Raw genomic sequence first — 17609 nt, 5'->3', positions numbered from 1 at the left:
AGCCTTAGGACGGGTGCCCCAAGTCCCACTTCTCATAGGGTAACGCCAGCGCACTCGGTGGTGCCGAGGAGAGGAACCCCAAGCTGAGACACTGCGGTCTTTAGAGTGGGGTGCAAGCCAGCCTGTCTCCTTTGCCATGGGAATAATTATTTAATATCCTAATCCATGGACAAACCCGCCCTCCTCCGGGAAAGACAGTGAGTGTCCCTGTCATCCAAGGCGGTCTCTCTGTAGGCACCCCTGAAGATTATGCAGATAAGGGGTGCCATGGGAGGCTGCCTGCGGCAGTGGGGTGCAGGGGATATGCTAGGCCAGAGAACAGGAAGAGCTGGGGGAGGACAGGAAGTGCCTGTCCTGGAGGCGCTCACCCCTGGGGGAGAGGGGCGTGCCCCTGGGCCAGGGGAGCAGAAGCTTCCTTCCAGGCCCCTTGATAGCGACTGGACTTGGGCGTGGTGAGTCAGAACCAGTCATTGGTCCCACATCCTCCTCCTCCAGGACATGGGTTCTGACCAGGCTCTTGGACTCCCTCTGAGGGAACAAAGTCCGGCAAAGAAAGCCATGTCCAGCCTCAGAGCCGCAGGTCCTCTGGCTCAGGCTCCAGCTACGTGTCCGTGCCACTGGCAGTCACGTGCAGTTCTGGAGCAGAGCACCTGTGTGGCTAGGTCTCCTCATGTGGCTGCCCCTGACCTCCTGCCCAGCAATGGTCTGTCTACTCCTGAGGGCCTGGGCGTATCTGGCCCCACAGCCCAGGGCACTCTTCAGCCTGACCTGACAGTGACTGGGACAGTAGAGTCACCCGTGAGTCTTGGGTGGTCTTAAGGTCAGGGTCCTTACCTCTCAGACGATCGAGTGGTTGGCTTCACAAACAAGAAACTCAAGCCCTTCAGCCTTAATAAATAACTCCTTAACCTGAAACAAATTACCATGCCATGAGCCAGGTAGCCCTCAAGTACCTAGAGAGGAGAAGACCATCCTAAATGTATCATCTCCTTTTACGCTTAGGGGCCTGCCCGTGTGGTCTCACGTAGGCAGATCCAGGTAGGTGCTGACATGCAGAAATTGCCTAGACGGTATCATGTGGCCAATTAATTAATGACTTTCAATCAAGAACAGAAATGAAGTTCCACGTTTGAGTTTGTTAGCGTATGTGTGTGTAAAAATGAGTATTACAGATTATTGGAATTAGTTTAGAATATTTGACGTTATCAAAAGTATTTGCTAAACATTTAGGGGTTCTTTGGTCTATGGTTGATTGTAAGTGGAGCAGTGCCCCAGCGGGTGACCAAATACCTGAGGAGACGCATGGCAGCTGTGGGTTGCTCCCAGGGTGTCGGGAAGAAGTCTCTGGGCCCTGGGCTGCCTCACCCGGGAAGCATCTCTCCTGGTGGGTTTGCGTTTAAAGGCGACTCCCTGTCTGTGGACTCCTCAACTCTTGAGGGCAGAGGCTGTTTGCTACCATTCATTTTTGTTTGTTTTCAGTTCAGCAAATATATTCTGTATCATCACAGAAAACACTTGTTTCTTTATGTCATAATTAGTTGGTCTTTTCAGGAAAAGTTTAACTGATATTAAAGTAAATGAATATTTTTTTTAAAAGAGAGAGATTTACTCCCTTAAGAGAAAGCCAGAAATGTTTCATTTCTGAGAATTTTTCTGTGCATACTTTTTGGAATATTGTGTGACTCAACCAGAGACCAGAAACCAGGTGGACAGGAGGTTGAATGGATGGCCAGGCAGTGCGCCAGGTGGCAGTGGTGCCACCCTGCATCAGGTGCAGAGGTGGAGATGGTCAGCTTATTGTTTCTGAGCAAAACACAGCTGCTGGGCATGCTCATTTCCCAGGGGATGCCAGAAAGTACCCGTGTTTCGATGGAGCCTCCCAGCTTGAGTCTACTTAGGAGGGAAAGAAATTATTGCTAACTAAGTTGAATGCTCAACCCAGACTCCAAGACACAAGTATACACATCTGGCTTTAAAAATTTGGACTTTTACCATGTGATTGGTGCAGGTCTATAACCCCGCCAACTTGGAAGGCTAAGGCAGGAGGATCACAAGTTTGAAGCCAGCCCCAGGAACTTAGCAAGGGCTTGGGCTGTAGCTCAGTGGTAAAGCACACCTGGGTTCAATCGCAGTATCAAAAATAAATAACACTTTAAAAAGAATTACACATTTATAACTGTGTGTCCGTATGTACACGGATTAGGCTGAAATCCAGTCGTGGTGCTTCTGTTGAGACCCACAGTTGGGACTGGGGGGTGGATGGGGAAGGGGCCCTTGGCAGGCTGATGGTTCTAGCGCACCTGCTGTGAGGGAGCAGCCCAGCTGATTCAGAACCTCATGTGGGTACCAGGAGGTTCTTGGTCCCTTGGGTCCCTGTTTGGGTCCCTGGAGACCCCCTCTACCTCCTTCTACCCTCAGGAGGTAGAAGGCCACCTCCCAGCCACTCCAGCATCTTACTGTGTTACTCATTCTTAAATTTCATTTCATAAACAGCAAGAAGTTTGAGGACCAGCAGACCAGCCACAGATGCCTTAGCAACAGCCAGTCTGGCTGTCAGTCAGCAGTGGGAGGATGGCGCCCCGAGGTGCACACCAGCCCTTTCTCAGGCAGCTCCGCGGTCGCCTGCTCTTCCTGTCTTGCGGGCAGTCCCACCTGCTGACCTCGTGTGCACGCGGATACTTCTTTCTGGAGTTTGCTTCAGTAGCCAGAGACGGACGCACTAAAATGACTTCCTCTGCCTTCAAGGAAGTGGTCTTGCAAGGCTGTTAGCCTGGCTGTCCTGGGAATGGCCTCAGGGTGGGTGAGCAGGGAGAGCACTGACCCCAAGATGGACGGACAGACAGAGTGAATTTCCTTCAGGTCTTCCAGCGTCGGGCCTTGTGTGCCTGAAGCTGGGATCACATAGAGGTTCCACACTCGTGGTGGCCTGTCGGGGTTCCAGTGGGCACTGTAGAGAGAAGACAGTCACCTCCCTGATAGTCGGGCCACAGGCAGGGGTCCCGCGGGCAGAGCAGGCTGGGGTGCCTGGCACAGAAGTCTGGGTGACAACCAGGAGGTGTCGCGCCCTGCTCGGGGTGGCTTCTCTCTGTCCTTCCACCACTTTTCCCTCTTTCCCTTTCACCTTCCGTAGAAATGTCGGGGGTGTCCTGCTGGGAAGTCGTGTGATAGAGGCAGGGTGAGGCCAGGGAGCCCCGCGAGCTGCTCTTCAGCAGCGTCTCTTCCCCAAGTCCAGCCCTGATGGGTGATGTGTGGGATCGAGGTCCCTGGGGAAGAGAAACACAGGGGACAGTGCAGGCACCAGCGCTGGCATGGATGGCCCAGGCCACCTGTAGGCCCCCAGGGCCAAGGAGAAGGGGGAGCACCCAAGCACTCCTCCAGCAGAGCTGCGCAGCCAGCCCAAGGTGCCTCTCAGGAGGGGAGCCCAGAACACACGGGGCAGCTCACTGCCCCGCTCTGCCGTCCATTAGTGGAGCCCAGGAGAGGCTAAAGGTGTGGGAGCTGACAGATGCCGCCCTTATGGATGCCCCCAGGACGAGCACAGGATTGTGGTCACAGGCTGCCAGAGGTGCCCCAGCCAACCTACCCCCTGAGTTCTGAACGCCCTTTTGTAGCAGGGTTCCAACCAAGGCACCCCATGCCCAGGGGACAGCTCCAGGGCGGCCACCGACCGGGACAGCTGTGATGTTTCCCTGGGAAGGCTGGCCCCTCCCCAGGCAGCTGGGAGGAGTGGTACAAGGACAGGGCTGGGGGTGTGCTCCCATGACACTGTCACTCAGGATGCAGGACTCGGAGGTAGCTGCGTGTGTCTGGGGTGTCAGAAGGTCCAAACCATAGCATGGAGCTTTCAGAACACGAGAACTGGGGGGAGCCAGCTCAAGAGCCTGCACCTGGGCAGAGGAGGCAGGACCTGAGGCTTCCGACCGGAGTCTGTGCCCTTCCTGCTTGAGTGCCTTCCGGAGCAGGGGTCTGCAGTGAGGCACCGTGGCTACAGGTGTTTTGTCTTACTAGTTAGTTTGTTTGGGGGTTTGTTTTTTAATTAACCTGAGTGCTGCAGCCGGCCCATGCAGACTTAATGTGCCCTGAGTCACCTGGACACCTTACTGGACTTCCAGGGCCCGGGTGCCTGGGACTCTGCGATCCCGGAGGACTCCCAGGCCATGCCTCTGCGCTGGGCCCTTGGCTGCAAGGTTCGCAGCTTCCTGCGTCACTTCCAGCGGTTTTCTGGACTAGGTTAGAACAGCTGTGACTAATTTCTTTTATGGTCCCAGTTCAGGCAACGGCATAAAATAGGTATCTTAAGGTAGGAATATATTTTCTAAAGCAAGACCGTTTGTCTCCGTCAGCACGTGTGTGGTAGGGCCCCACCCTGCCCCTCGGTGAATTAACTTTCCAGGCTGCACATGCTTACATGAGGCCACTTGTTTGGGGAGAGCCCTGGTTCCTCTCCCTGGCCCCTAAATCGCCAGAGTGCTTTTGAAAATGCATATTCCCCAAGCTTATCCCCAGACCTCCTGAATCAAAATCAGAAGCCTGATCTTGAAGCCTCTATTTTTAAAAAGCTCCACGGGAAATTCTGGTAATTGGCCAGATTTAGGAACTGCTAATGGGCTGCACATTTAAAACCCTGTGCTGTGAAAACCCTCCACTGAAACAGTTTAGAACTTAATTGGCTCTGAACTAAAACAATTGAAGAAAAGTTTAAAAAAAAAAAAAAGACCAACCAACCCCTCTAGATCTAACAGACTGATTCAGGAGCTGCAGGTATGATTGGCTGAGCTTTAGAGAAAAGCACTTAATTATGTTTTTGAGTCTACAATTGGTGTGACCAGATAATAATTCATTTTGATGTTGAGCAACTGATTGAAATCATTAAGTGTACAATGGAATCATTTTTCATCACATCCCACACGCACTGTGAAGTCGCTGAGGTTATTTTTCCTCTGCTTAGTCATTTCAAGGTTAAGAGTAAAGTTATCTGGTCCCGGAGTCTGTGTCTCCTCCATGGTCGCGTCTGGGCACTTTGATTTGTGTTGATCATAAAGTAGCGCTGCACCGTAGCTTCATCCTCTGGCACCAGACGCATGACTCTGGTGGTTGAGCACGTGTGGCTAGTCTGTGGACAGGTTGGCTGCAGGCGTCTGTAGCCCCCTCCTGCCCTGGCCACTCTTCTGGGGCTGACTGGTCTCTTTCTTCATGGCTATGGTAGGGTTGTGTCTTGGGGGCTGCTTTCTGTGCGGCCATCTGAGCTTCAGGGTCCTTCGCGTGGCTCCGTCCAGCAGCAGCAAGATGTGCACCACCCTTATTCCTCGCTGCCCTTTGCCGTATGGTGCTTCCATTAGCCAATGCAGGACGACAGTGGCTCTCGGTGGTCAGGTACACTGGGTGCCAGCAAGAGGCCCTGTAGACTTACCTCGTGCTGCCTTCTGTGGTCTGCAGTCCGCCGTGGTGTTCACCTGACTTGTTTATTCCTAGGGAATGTCACTAGTGCGTCTGGGTCTCAGATGGCAAGCGGCGTCAGCCTGGTCTCCTTCAACAGCCGACCCGACGGCATGCACCAGCGCTCCTACTCAGTCTCCAGTGCCGACCAGTGGAGTGAGGCTACGGTCATTGCAAACTCGGCCATCAGCAGTGGTAAGAGGGGGCCCAGCCCCACAGACCGCGGCCACCTCCTGGTCCTCCATGTGAACCAGGGGCTGGGCAAGATGCCTGAGTTGAATGTGCTCCACATGGAGCACAAAACCCTTGGGTCCCTCTGACAGCAGTACCGGTCTCGCCTGTCACCTGTGGAGCGTTTGTTCTTGATAGTCTCTCATCTGCATCATCTCCTCTGTCCCCTCTGCTCAGGGAGTAGATGTTTATCCCCATTGGACAGATTTGGAAACTGGGGCTGCAGACAGGACAAGTGGCTTGCCCAATGTCACGAGACAGGGAGATGCTGGGTGAGACTCAACATCAGCTGTCACGTCCCTGATCACACTGCCCGACGCCGCATGGCCTGCGTCCGCCTCAGCGCACGTCGTACATTGTTAGGGTGAATGTAGTCTGTTGTCAGTTTTCTAGGGTTCCTGGTGCCCCTCTAGATTCTGGAGCGTCCCTCTGTAATTCCTCACTTCTTCTGCATTGTTTTAATTTTTGACAAGTGTGGCCTGCTTCCTAGGGGACAGATGTGCAAAGGAAACTCTTTTGATGCAGTTGAAGCATGAATCATCACATGGAGGGCACCCTTGCTGGCCACAGCAGGCTCCGCCTGTGGCATTTTGTCTGTGGCCTGTTCACTGGTATTTAAGGGAATTCCCACTGTTGTACACAATCTATCAGACAGGCTTTGAGGATAATTTTAGCATAATTTGTTCTAATTAAAAGATGCAGCATCAGGTCTTCCCTGAGGACCCACCAGCTGCTGCGGCAGGACCCTGCTCTGGGTAAACATCATCCTTACTTCTCGTTACTCCACACTCCCTTGGCGGAGATGGCCACACAGAGGCCTTAAAGGAAAGCCTCTCCATGCAAGGAGGCAGTCAAGGTGATTCCAGCGCTGCCGCAGCAGCACAGGCCTGCGAAAGCTTGCTCCTGGGGGCACAGAGATAGCACGCACCCATGTCCAGTCCACGGCTCCCTCCCGACTCCAAAAAAGACGCTTTGGGAGATAGTGAGCATCGGACACCAGCCCTTGCAGGGACCCTTGGATGCTCTGCCCTTCACCTGAGCCCTGATGATACCTAGAGACCCCCAGTGGAATGAGTTAGGGTCATTATAGATGAGCCCCTGCCTTCTCTCCCCTCCCTGACCAGACCCATGTGCCTCAGCCTCCAGCAGATACCCCTCCTCTGTCCTCTCACTGTCCCTCACTGTCCACCACACTCTCCGTCCATAGGCATGAGCTGCTGCGCGTGGCATGTGGACTCTAATACCGACCACTGTTTTCACCCTGGTGACCTTTTTCAGGAGCTAGTTCACACACTGAAGCGTTTTATTTTCAAGTACTTCAAAATACCTCGCGCATTCCCATCGCTGAGGCCCCGTGGTGGCGTGCTCACACGGAGCCCAGCTGAGCCTCCCCGAGTCCGATGTTCGCGTGGTGTCACCGAGGCCCCGCCTTGTCATGCAGCAGCTCAGACCGAAAAGCAGCTCCTTTGCCAGAGAGTCAGTGAGGCACCAGTCCGAGCAGAGCGGCAGTTCCGAGGTTCTATTCGCTGTGCACATGGGAGTGGTATGGGAGCTCCTGAAGGACAGCGGCCCCCACACGCCTTTGCCTCTCTGCACGTAGAACATTTTGACACAGTATCTGAAGTGCCTAAAGTACAAATTAGAACTGACTCACTAGATAGCCTTCCCTCCTGCCAACAGCCACACACGCGGGCATTTCCACAAGGACAGATCCTGAGACGTCATCATTTCTAGTCCTTGGTTTGGCTGGAAGTCACTTTCCATGGAGGTTTGTTACACGGAGCTGTACACGCGTGTTTACACACTGCCTGTCACACTACACACGGCTGCAGTCACCTGCATTTGAAGGCTGTTCTTTAAACTGCAAAGTAACTTGTATGTGAGCACGCTGGGTGTCTGGCAGAGACCTGTGTGCTCCCTGGCCATACAGCACTCGAGCCTGTGCCCAGGAAATCGGACACCCAGGCCTGTTTCCTGGGTGTAGGCCTGCCTAGGGAGGTGGAGGCCAGCCAGGGCTGACCCTGTGTGGGAGTTGAGGGCTGACGAGTTCATCAGGGAGAACAGCAGGGCCAGGTGGATATTGTACAGAGTGGCAGGAAGTTGTTATAAGCACTGGGGCATTTTGGACAAAGACACAGGGGACGAAAAGGGAAATGGAACAGCCCAGGAGCCACTCGGAAGTGAAAGGTATGAGTTGTGTGCTGCAAAATGAGGAGAGAAGGGGAAGAGCAGAGTGTTGAGAGGCCAGAGTGGCTGTGGATCCGGGTCTTTAAACATCAAAGACCAGGAAGACGGCAGAGTGGTGCAGAGTATGGTTCCTGCGGTTCCGGGGGCCGGCCCGACACCTGTGTTTTCTGCCATGATGGTATGTCAGAGCTGATGTGTTTTTGAGAAGGAAACGATAATAAGAGCTGATATTCATTTCAGGCTCCATGTGGATTATCTCCCTTATTCTCATGGAGTAGATCCTGTTCTTAGCTCCAGTTTCTCTGGGGGGGCGGGTCCCGAAGTCAGATGGCTTGTTCAGGTCTCTTTCTGCTTAGGACCAAGATGATTGCTCAAGCCTGATCGCAGGCCTTGGTCTTCATTCTCCATCGGCTACCCCTTGGACCTACTTGGAAATGCAAACAATCCGTCCCCATTCCAGACCCATGGAGTCCAGAACCCGGGCCACAGGACCCAGTGACCTGTGTGGTTGCAGGCCCTGCCAGGGACAGTGTTGCATGCTGAAGTCTAGATCCTTGTCTCAAAGTGTGGTCCCTGCACACAGTGGCATCTGACAGCCCCTGGTGTCAGTAGCTAGCCATGCAGAAGTCCAGGCTACCCTCACACCCCTGAACACACCCCTATCTTCCAGGAGGGCACTGTCCTGGCCGCCCTCCGGCTGGCACCATTTCCGCCTTGCACCATTTCCGCCTTTACCATGTTGATTATCAGTGGCCAAAGCCCAGCTGCCTTCCGTGAGCACCAGGGTGCAGAATCTGACTGGGGGCACTTCAGTGAGGTGTTTATAGGTCAGTTCCAAGACCTTTGGCATAAGCATTCCCAGGGAACTTGGAAGTTAATCACAAAGGAAACAAACACAAATAAGGGCTTTCTGCCATTCTTTATGAAGTTGCAGTTAATGCTGGACACACTCCCGCGCTCCTGTTTGAAGGTATTTTACCCCCCACCAGGCCCTCACCATCTCTGGTTTGGATTTCGGAGTCCTTAGACACTGGCAGGGCTGGCCCAAGGAGGTGGGGCTGAGCAGCCTTGGAGCACACCTACCCGTGCGCTGAGCATGCCGCCGCGGTCACCAGCATTACGGTAAAACGCCATAACAACAACAGCCTCAGGATTCATCTCTTCTCTGCCCCCACCCCCGCCCCACACGCACACATCCGAAATTAAGACTTTGGCTCCAGAGAACTTTTCAATCTTCCCCTTTGACACCCAGTTCCCCCGGGGCCTCTGCGCTCAGGCAGCTGTGAGCAACTCCTAATTAGATAGATGGCTTTGTCGTGGGCCAAACTAGGAAACAGGGGGTGCTGGCTAAATTAAGAGGAGAAGCAGAGAAGAATCCATTCTGTGAAATGGAATGCCCCACTGCTTTATGACTATTACTGTTGTAAGCCTTTACATTTAAGTACCTGAGGTTTAAAATTAAACGTCTAATATAATTTGGCGTTGCTAACATGAGCCCCGCATCTGCCCTTAGAGAAAACCCAGACAGCTCTGTTCAGGGTTTCAAATTGCTGGCTGGCGAGCCGCTTGGAGGATTGGATCCCTCTTCCAACTAAGTACCACATGCTGGTTGGCGTAATTTTTTAAATGCAGAACGTATTCATCTTGAGCTTCTGCATTGAAAAAGGCTGTTCCAGTAGTACATGAAAAATTAATTTTTTTACATTTTTTCTCACTCTCCTAAGTGTTTGACAGAAGTAATTTTTGCAGCAAGAGAGAATAAAAACTGGTGGCTGTAAATTCCTGTCCTGGAACCTCTTGTGTAGATTCTTTATGGACCCAGAATTGATCTACATGTCAGATCCTGTTGTGGTTTAAACTGTTTATCACCGTAATGGCAGTAGTGAGCCCGTGAACACCAACTTATAACCCTGGGTGAAAGAAATTGGTGTTTGCAGTCAATGAAGGGGCAGCTTAGCTTTATTGATAGATTCAGAACAATTATCTCTGCGACAACTATTGGCTGAGGGTTTTCTTGAATCTTACTGGAAGCCTGTAATTTCCTTTTTTATTAATCATTTTCTCTGCAGGTAATTTTCTCTGGAAGTGTCAGCAGGAGTTAGCACTGCAGTGGGGCGCAGGGTGCCCTGGGGGGTCATTTGTAGCATACCTGGTAGTCATAGCTCACTTCAAGGCGAGAGGTGTCTTCAGATGTGTCACACCTGTGCTGAGGGACAGAGCGGACCCCGTGCCCCCGTGCATTTGTCAGCCTTCCTTCCCAAGTGCCTAGGCGCTGTCCCCGTCACTGTGTCCTGCGGGTGCCAGCCTTGGCCGGGGGCCTCAGCCATTGTGTGTCTGTGGCAGCCGCGCGCCCCACCTCCTGACTGTGGGTCCTGCTGATGGCTCCGCCCCGTCCCCGATTGCTTCAGTCCAACAGTTTATCTTCCCCGCTGTGGCTGGCGTCACTGCTAAAGCTGCATTTATTCACGTGGCTCTCTAGTGCTGCTCCTCGGCCTCCCCCAGGCGGCCTTCTCCAGGCCACCTGCAGCCTGGTCAGCACCGAGCACCTTCTTTCCCTTCTCTGCACAGAAGTTGTGCCCGGTGTGTGCCTGCGTGTGAGCTGGTGTGTACCTATGTCTGTCCCTGCTTTCTTCTAACCACTCGATCGTGTCTTCCCCCAGACTCTATGGTGACTAGACAGTGGATCCTGAATTGGAAGCATTTCAATTTTGCTGACTTTTAAATATTTTTTCCCTGTTATGCTTGGGTATTGCTCTCCCTTTCTTCTCTTCCCATAGAGCCAACCCGATAAAAAGTCAGCAACCTGCATTAGAGACCGCAGAGGTCCCAGCGTGCATGCCGTAACTGGGTTCAAGAATACGAAACTGTCCATTCAGCGGTTTTAATATTTGTAGTTCGAGCACTTTTTCCCTTTGGGTGTTACACTGACAATTTTAGTGCCTGACCAGCGGGTGGTGGTAGTGGGGCACCACCAAACCCACCGGGAGGTGTTAGGTGCAGGATTTTCGGGGTTTGGGGCGGGGCGTGTGTCTCATTGCCTTCAATCTCATGAGCATCATATCTAGTGTTGATTCCCTCAGAGTCATTATCCCTGTCTGATAATGATTCAAAAATACTGAGAAACAAAGATCACGCACTCCTGATAATTGGCCCAAATTCAACCCGTGGTCTTTCTGATTCCAAAGCTTATATTTCTCTTCCTCTGCTGTATTTTTTAAAGGAGGGATGAATGCTCAGAAACAGAAACAATGTATCATAAAAATTATTTGTTTTTTTTCATAGCACTTGCCTTTTACGGAAACACATTATCATATAGATATGCATTTTCTCCTCTCTGGCTGACCTGAACTTCCCTTTATCAATTCCTTCCCAAGCTTGGCTGGCATTCAGGAGCCGTCCCCTGGGGTTCGTCATCAGCCTTCAGCGCAGGCTGGTGTTAGAGGACCCCCAGGCTCTCATCTCTCAAAGCTGGGCACTGCTCTCCGCCGCGGGGGTCTGCTCCGCTCACCAGGCTAGTCGGCCTAATTGAAAGGATGACCCCGGCTCCCTTCTCGGCAGAGCCTGTGTTCCTGTCTCTGCAGGTGGCCGGGGAGAAGCGGAAGCTTCCTAGGGTAACTGGCCACAGGGGGGAAAGGTGGATTTTTTCCCTCCTGATCAGAATGTTGCATCTTTGTACTTTGTCTCCTTAGTTCCTTCCCATCAGCTATTTCCAGCAGTAGCTGCTGACCCAGGAGAAGCAGGACAGTCAGATGCTGTCCCGATTACGAGAAGAGGGAGCGGGAGCCCTCCCGTCATTGCCAGGCAAAAACCTGGGAATGGTTTGAAACACGGTGGAGAAGGAGGCAAGTTGTTACAGCACCTGGTCCGCAGTCTCTTCATCTAGGCCAGTGGTCCTCAACAGGGTGTTTTTTACCCCCGGGGACTCTTGGTGATACCTAGAGACCTTTATGCTTGTCACAGTGGGGGATGGGGACCATGCTACTGCAGTCTAGCAGGTGGAAGCAGGATTGCTGGTAACTATCTCTGAGCACAGGATGGCCCCAGTTATGACACGGTGTGACATTCAATATGTGCCAGGCACAGGACCCATGAGAAGAAGACCAGTGTGACCCTCACCTGAGGGCGGAAATGGAGATAGAGGGCAGTATGCTAACGTGGCAGTATGGTGGCCAGGCTGGACTTGGAGAGGCTGTGTCTTAGTTGCCACTAAGTTGTTATCTGAGCTGTGCTGCTCAGCATGGCTGCTTCGCTGAGCAGGAACAGGAAGGGTGAGGTCCTCAGACACGGGGACACTATGGGGACCCAGAGTCGCCATCTAGATCTCCAGACTTAGAGATTACAGAATGGGTCAAAGCTCAGAGAAGTTCTCGAATTCCAACCGTACAAATAGTAGACAGGGGCACCGGACCTTGGCGGGGCAGGCCTGGGAGCAGCTTGTCTATGGAAACACTGCGCAGCCTCTGTCTGTGCAAAGGGTAGGGGTGGCCTGCCACCTCATGGCGCTCACTGTGCCCAGGCCACTCCGGGCCTGCTGGGCTCTTGTGGGGTCACACTTAGATAAAGATAAAGACATTAGCAAATAGGGCCGTATCCAGATCTGCTCCAGGGTGTAGGGAAGGATCCGAAGGCAGTGTTCAAAATGATGGAGAACCAGGGGGCAGGGCCTCCGGGGAAGCGTTCTCGAACCCCCTCACGTTCTGCGCTTGGACATAGTTTTTTAAAATGATGGTCTGGACGGCAAGCAGCTGAAGATCGGATTCGTGTGGCTGAGATGAAGGCTGGGTAGGGGAAGGTTCCCTGGGCATTTTCAGCCAGCGCTCGCTGAGGAGCGCTCGTGTGGGGGTGTGCGCGGTGAGGGGGATGGCGCTCAGGAGCATGGGAGGCCATCGTGTTCTGTGGGTTCCCGGGACTGCCCGAGAACTAGACCAGAGCAGTGGAGTAGGAGTTGCAGGAAGGACGTGCTTTTGATAAAGAGCAGCCTGCGGTGATAGGACACCTGGTGACACCTGAGAGGGGACTGTTCCAGCTGCGTCCTCTCCCGTCTGTTTCCCCTTACCTGAAGAGGCTGTTTTGAGTTCCTTTTCCCGTCTCTTCCTCCTGGTAACTCAGGACACACTCACAAAGTCGCTGCTGAATCCTCCTTGACCCTCAGCTTGCGAAAGCTACTCCGCCTGGCTCTGCTGCTCCAGCCCCTGCGTCCACCCTGTTCCCCCCAGCCCTGCCCCTCAGGGCAGACTCGCCCACTGGCTTATGTCCTTGCTCCCCAAAGTTTGTCCTCGCAGCAGGAAACTCATCTTCAAACAGAAACCATGTTTGAGCCAGCTTGCGTGTCCCACACAGCCTCCTGGTGGCTTCCCTGCCTGTGGAACTCACTCCTAGTCCTTGATCGCTGGTTGACAAGCCCCCCACTGGTCGGCCCTGTTTCTGCATCCATGTCCACCCCCCTGTCCCTCTCCAAGCTGCAGCTTCGCCCTGCCAGGCTCAGGCCCTGCTCAGACCTCAGCTGCCGTGTGCCCGAGGTGCCTCAGTTGCCCTCTCCACACACCTTTCCCTGGACTCTGGTTTGGGTTGCGTGTGTTGGCTTGCTTGGGACCTGGCTTACACTGTGCACCTTGTGTCCTGCCCCTCCAGAAGGTGTCACCCTGCCATCTTGTTGTGTGTGACCCTGTTCTGCTTTCTGCGTTATCCTCTCCAGGAAGCATAAATGCCGTGAGAAGAGGCTTCAGAGTGTTGTCTCTCTCCATGTCCTTGAGGTCCTGGGCAACACCCAGCATGTCCTCATTCAGTGTTCCTGATGTGTTAGCAAATAAGCACACCTGGCGGGCCACCAGAGCTCCCCAGTTAGGACCAGGCCGCGCGGCAGAGGCTGCATTGCTGGCTGGGCCTGCAGAAAGAGCCCCCGGGCCTCTGCCAGCCTCTGCGATGTAACTCTTAGAATTCTTAAGGTTTAGTATCTTGGTCTTCACACTTTAGAAACTAGGTGTTAATAGAGCTGGTGTCCCTTACACAGAACGAAGCACATTGGTCACAGTGTGTTCAGTGTCCAGCAGAAAACATTTTCAGCAGAGAGATCAGCAATAGAAAATTTTAAAATTAGTAACAGAGTGAGACCTGAGTTTCCTGCCTTCCATGCTGGTGGCCCGAGCTGAGTCATGAGTGAACTCACAGCCACGTCAGGCAAGGGTCTTCTGCACCCAGTGCGTTACACAGCAGTCACTGAATTTGGTAGCCAGAAACTTTTATCCAACAAGTATTTGTTGACCACTTACTTGCCACCCACTGCCCTGGCCCTGGGGTGCAGCAGGGAGCCAGACAGTGCTGAATCTCTCCAGGACTGATGGGAGAGAGACAGAAAGTCAATGAGTAGACAGATTGAAATGCTCTCTGTCAAGTGGGGACAAGTAGAACGGGGGTGCTGGTTGCCAGGACACACATTAGCGCTCTGAAGTCAGCTTGCACAAGCAAGTGGAACCCAGCGCGAGTTCTCAGCCGGCACAGAACGGCAGCTCGTTCATCTGTTCGTTCACTCGACAGGTCCAGTCGCCTCTCTGTATTGATGGGTTTTGCTTCCATGGACTCAATGAACTGCAGATCAGAAATATTTGAGGGGAAAATTTGCATCTGTACTGAACATGTGCAGATTTTTTTTCTTCTTGTTATTCCCTAAACAGTACATAGCACATGTACAGAGCATGTCCATTGCATTAGGTATTATAAGTTATCTAGAGAGGCTTAAAGAATCCTGGGGACCTGCCTAGCTTAATGCCAGTGCTACCCCATTTTATGAGTGACTTGGGCATCTGCCATCTTGGTATCCAAGGGGATTCTGGAACCAATCACCTTCAGGTGGCAAGGTACAACTGTATGCAGTAAGCGCTTTATCATGTGCAGTGGGGCCCATGGTGGATTGGAAGTGGCCCCCAAGAAGATAAACACATCCATTGGCTTTCAGTACTGCTAGGACCTCAGCATGCTGAAGGCGTGTGGTGTCCATACAGGAAGAGAGCGTGGGCCTGTGCAGGGCTCTGTGGGGCTGGCAGCTGCTCAAGGGCAGAGGGGCGGGAGGGGAGGCCCTTGAGCCCAGGCAGGAGAGCACCCTTACATCTTTCAAGGACAGAGTGGCATGGTTTTGAGAGCTCACGGGGTCTGCGAGAGTTAACATCTGGAGAGCAGACAGACCCCTGGGGGGCAGGGAGTGGGAGTAGTAAGCCACCCATGCTGACCTCCTTCCAGGGGCTCTGTGCCTCCGTCTCCCTTTTAGCTGTGTGGCCCAGTGTTTGGTCAAGTCACTTCTCAGTGGTCTAACACAACAATGTGTATTAACTTAAATTACTAAAACTTCCTAAAATACAGAAATATAAAAATCATACAAAATTACTTGACCTTTTTTTTTTTTTGATCCCTACATTTTCAGCTACAAAATTTTCAACTTAACTTTAGAGTGGAGAAAAAGAGAACACATTTATCACCTCAGCCTCACATACAGCTGGGGGAGTAGCGTTCAAAGATGGTCAAGTGCCCGTGCTGGTTCTCCAGCTGCAAGGAAACTCGGAGTGAGCGCATGTGCTTGCAGCTGCAGGACGTCGGGCCCTGGCGGGGTGTATCTTTAAGCAATGCAGGATTCTCTCTCTCGTGGTTCCAGACCACTCAGATGAGGAAATCACTTTGTATTTCTGTGCTCTGCTCAGAGGCTCAACCGCGGGATCCAGCAGTTGGAGAACTCCAGCCATACTCCTCCCTGGCGACATTGCCGACTGTCAACTTAATGCTGCTGAAATCTTTTTCAATCCCCCCTTCCTTCCTGTCTTAGAATTTATAAACATATGCAAAAGGGGAAGGACCCAAAGGGCTTTTAAAAAATTAGGGTACCAAGAGCAAAGGCCCAGAAATGAGCACTGGGGAAGAGTGGCAGACAAGTCCTTATGAGAAGGCTGGGAGGAAAGACAGATGACAGGTGACCGCTTCCTGCGACTGATCAGGGTCAGCCTCAAACCTGCGGCACGTTGTGTATCTTACTCTGGTTTTGCATCCTTAAATTTCTTTCAGTGAACATCTTTTGTTACATTTTTGTTTTATTATCTGACAGATGAGATTATTAACAGAAAGTGATATTAATATTAATTACACAGTGATACTAAAAATTTTATATCACATAGAAGCAGATGGTTATTTAAATGACTTAAAATTTTACCCTTTTATATGAAGAAGCATTTTAAGCATATTTAGTTATAAATGCTGTTTTAATTGCTACATTATTTCTGCAGTGGGATTTTTAAAATCTTAGTACATTTGCAGGGAAGTGTTTCTATATATATTTCAGAGTCTCTTAGAACGTACCCTTATTTGCAGAAAAGCAATTACATTTAAAGTACAGAATTGTGGGGAGCTTAACATTATCAATAAACACATCATACAATGTTCACCCCTGATCTTTTCATCTAGTTATAGTTCAAGAATTCAGCCTCAGTGTGAGAGCCGCTGTCTAAGACATCTGTCAAGTTAACAGTCTTACCAGTTATCTTTTTAGGTGGACACTCTATTTTTCATGGTGTTTATAAATAAATGGTCCTCTGGAGTCTGCAGTTATAACTGAGATAACTCTGCAGTTATAACTGAGCTGCTTTAGCACTATTTCTTATATACGACGGAATTAAAAGACAGGATTACTTTATGTGCTTCAGAATTTTAAGCTTCATTCTTCAAAACTGGAAGCTCAACTTTAAGCCGGCTGTTGACCCTTTCTTCATTTTATATCAAGCTTTTCATTAATGCAGAAGTAAAATACGTACCTCCACACCCCCAGAATGACAACTGCCAAGCCACTGCCAGGTGCTGCGTCCTTGCACACCACACGCCCTGGGGCTGTGTCCGGAAGCACCACTTGAGCATCTCTGTGCACACGGCCTTTATGGTGTTGGCACCAGGGGAATTGAAGTCTGGGGGCACGTCAGGCCCCCATCAATCAGGAAGCCGTGGTAGCGACAGCGAGAGGCCGTCAGGCCCCCAGATGAGATTTGTAAGGCTGCAGCATCCACTCGGGCAGGGCGTTCTGGAAAAATTATCACCACACGCTGCCATCGAAAGCAGCCAAGCCTTGGGCTGTCACCGAGGCCAGCGCCTGTTCTTACAGTCACCTTTCTTCTGGGCCCCTGGCAGCATCCTGAACCAAGGCATTAGCTGTCAAATGCTTCCAGTCCACGTTCCTGAACAAGTGACTTGTTTTAAAAGAAACTATTTGTCCTTTTAACTAATTTTCCTTAAAATTGCACTAAGCATTGCTATACTTTTCATTTGATTCTTCCTATTTTAGAAGCATGGATGGTACACACACTGGTGTCCCACGACATCCCGTGCCTGGGTGTCATCGTGCATATTCCAATGTGGTGGCAGGTGTGGTTACTTCTGTTGTCCTTTGCTAGTCTTGACAATATCCGTGCATTTTCCCCCAATAACAAAACACTGCATTTTAGAAAAATTAAAAATAAAGATAAGCTTTTTGGTTTAAGAGTGAGAGAGAGAAATTCTTGCTGGACACCATGGCTCACACCGTAATCTCGAACTCCGGAGGCTGGGGCAGGGAAATGGCAGGTTGAAGATCAGCCTGGGCAACTTAGTTAGCCAGTCCTAAGCAACTTAGCAAGACCCTGTCTCAAAATGAAAAATAAAAAGGGCTGGGAATGTGGCTCGGGGGTAAGGAGCCCCTGGGTTACAGCCCCAGTCCCAAAAAGAAAAGCTCAGATGTGAGGCTGTGTACC

The 17609-nt window shown here is 51.6% G+C and overlaps 1 protein-coding gene across 7 annotated transcripts in view; it reads left to right on the top strand.

Annotated features, from left to right (window-relative positions):
- The window catches only part of Agap1 (ArfGAP with GTPase domain, ankyrin repeat and PH domain 1), a 483685-nt gene that overhangs the window by 330665 nt on the left and 135411 nt on the right, over positions 1-17609 (top strand). For 3 of the 7 annotated variants that reach the window (XM_027956196.2, XM_071619520.1, XM_071619517.1), the window contains one exon: positions 5473-5631. The exons of the other annotated variants lie outside the window; for them this stretch is intronic. In XM_027956196.2, coding sequence (XP_027811997.1) covers positions 5473-5631 — 159 coding nt within the window. The remainder of the gene's footprint in view (positions 1-5472; positions 5632-17609) is intronic. 7 annotated transcript variants of the gene reach the window in all.

Source organism: Marmota flaviventris, chromosome 11 (assembly GCF_047511675.1).
Source record: "Marmota flaviventris isolate mMarFla1 chromosome 11, mMarFla1.hap1, whole genome shotgun sequence".
Taxonomy (NCBI): domain Eukaryota; kingdom Metazoa; phylum Chordata; class Mammalia; order Rodentia; family Sciuridae; genus Marmota; species Marmota flaviventris.
Note: the sequence above shows the minus strand (reverse complement) of the source record. Positions and strands in the feature narration are given on the sequence as shown.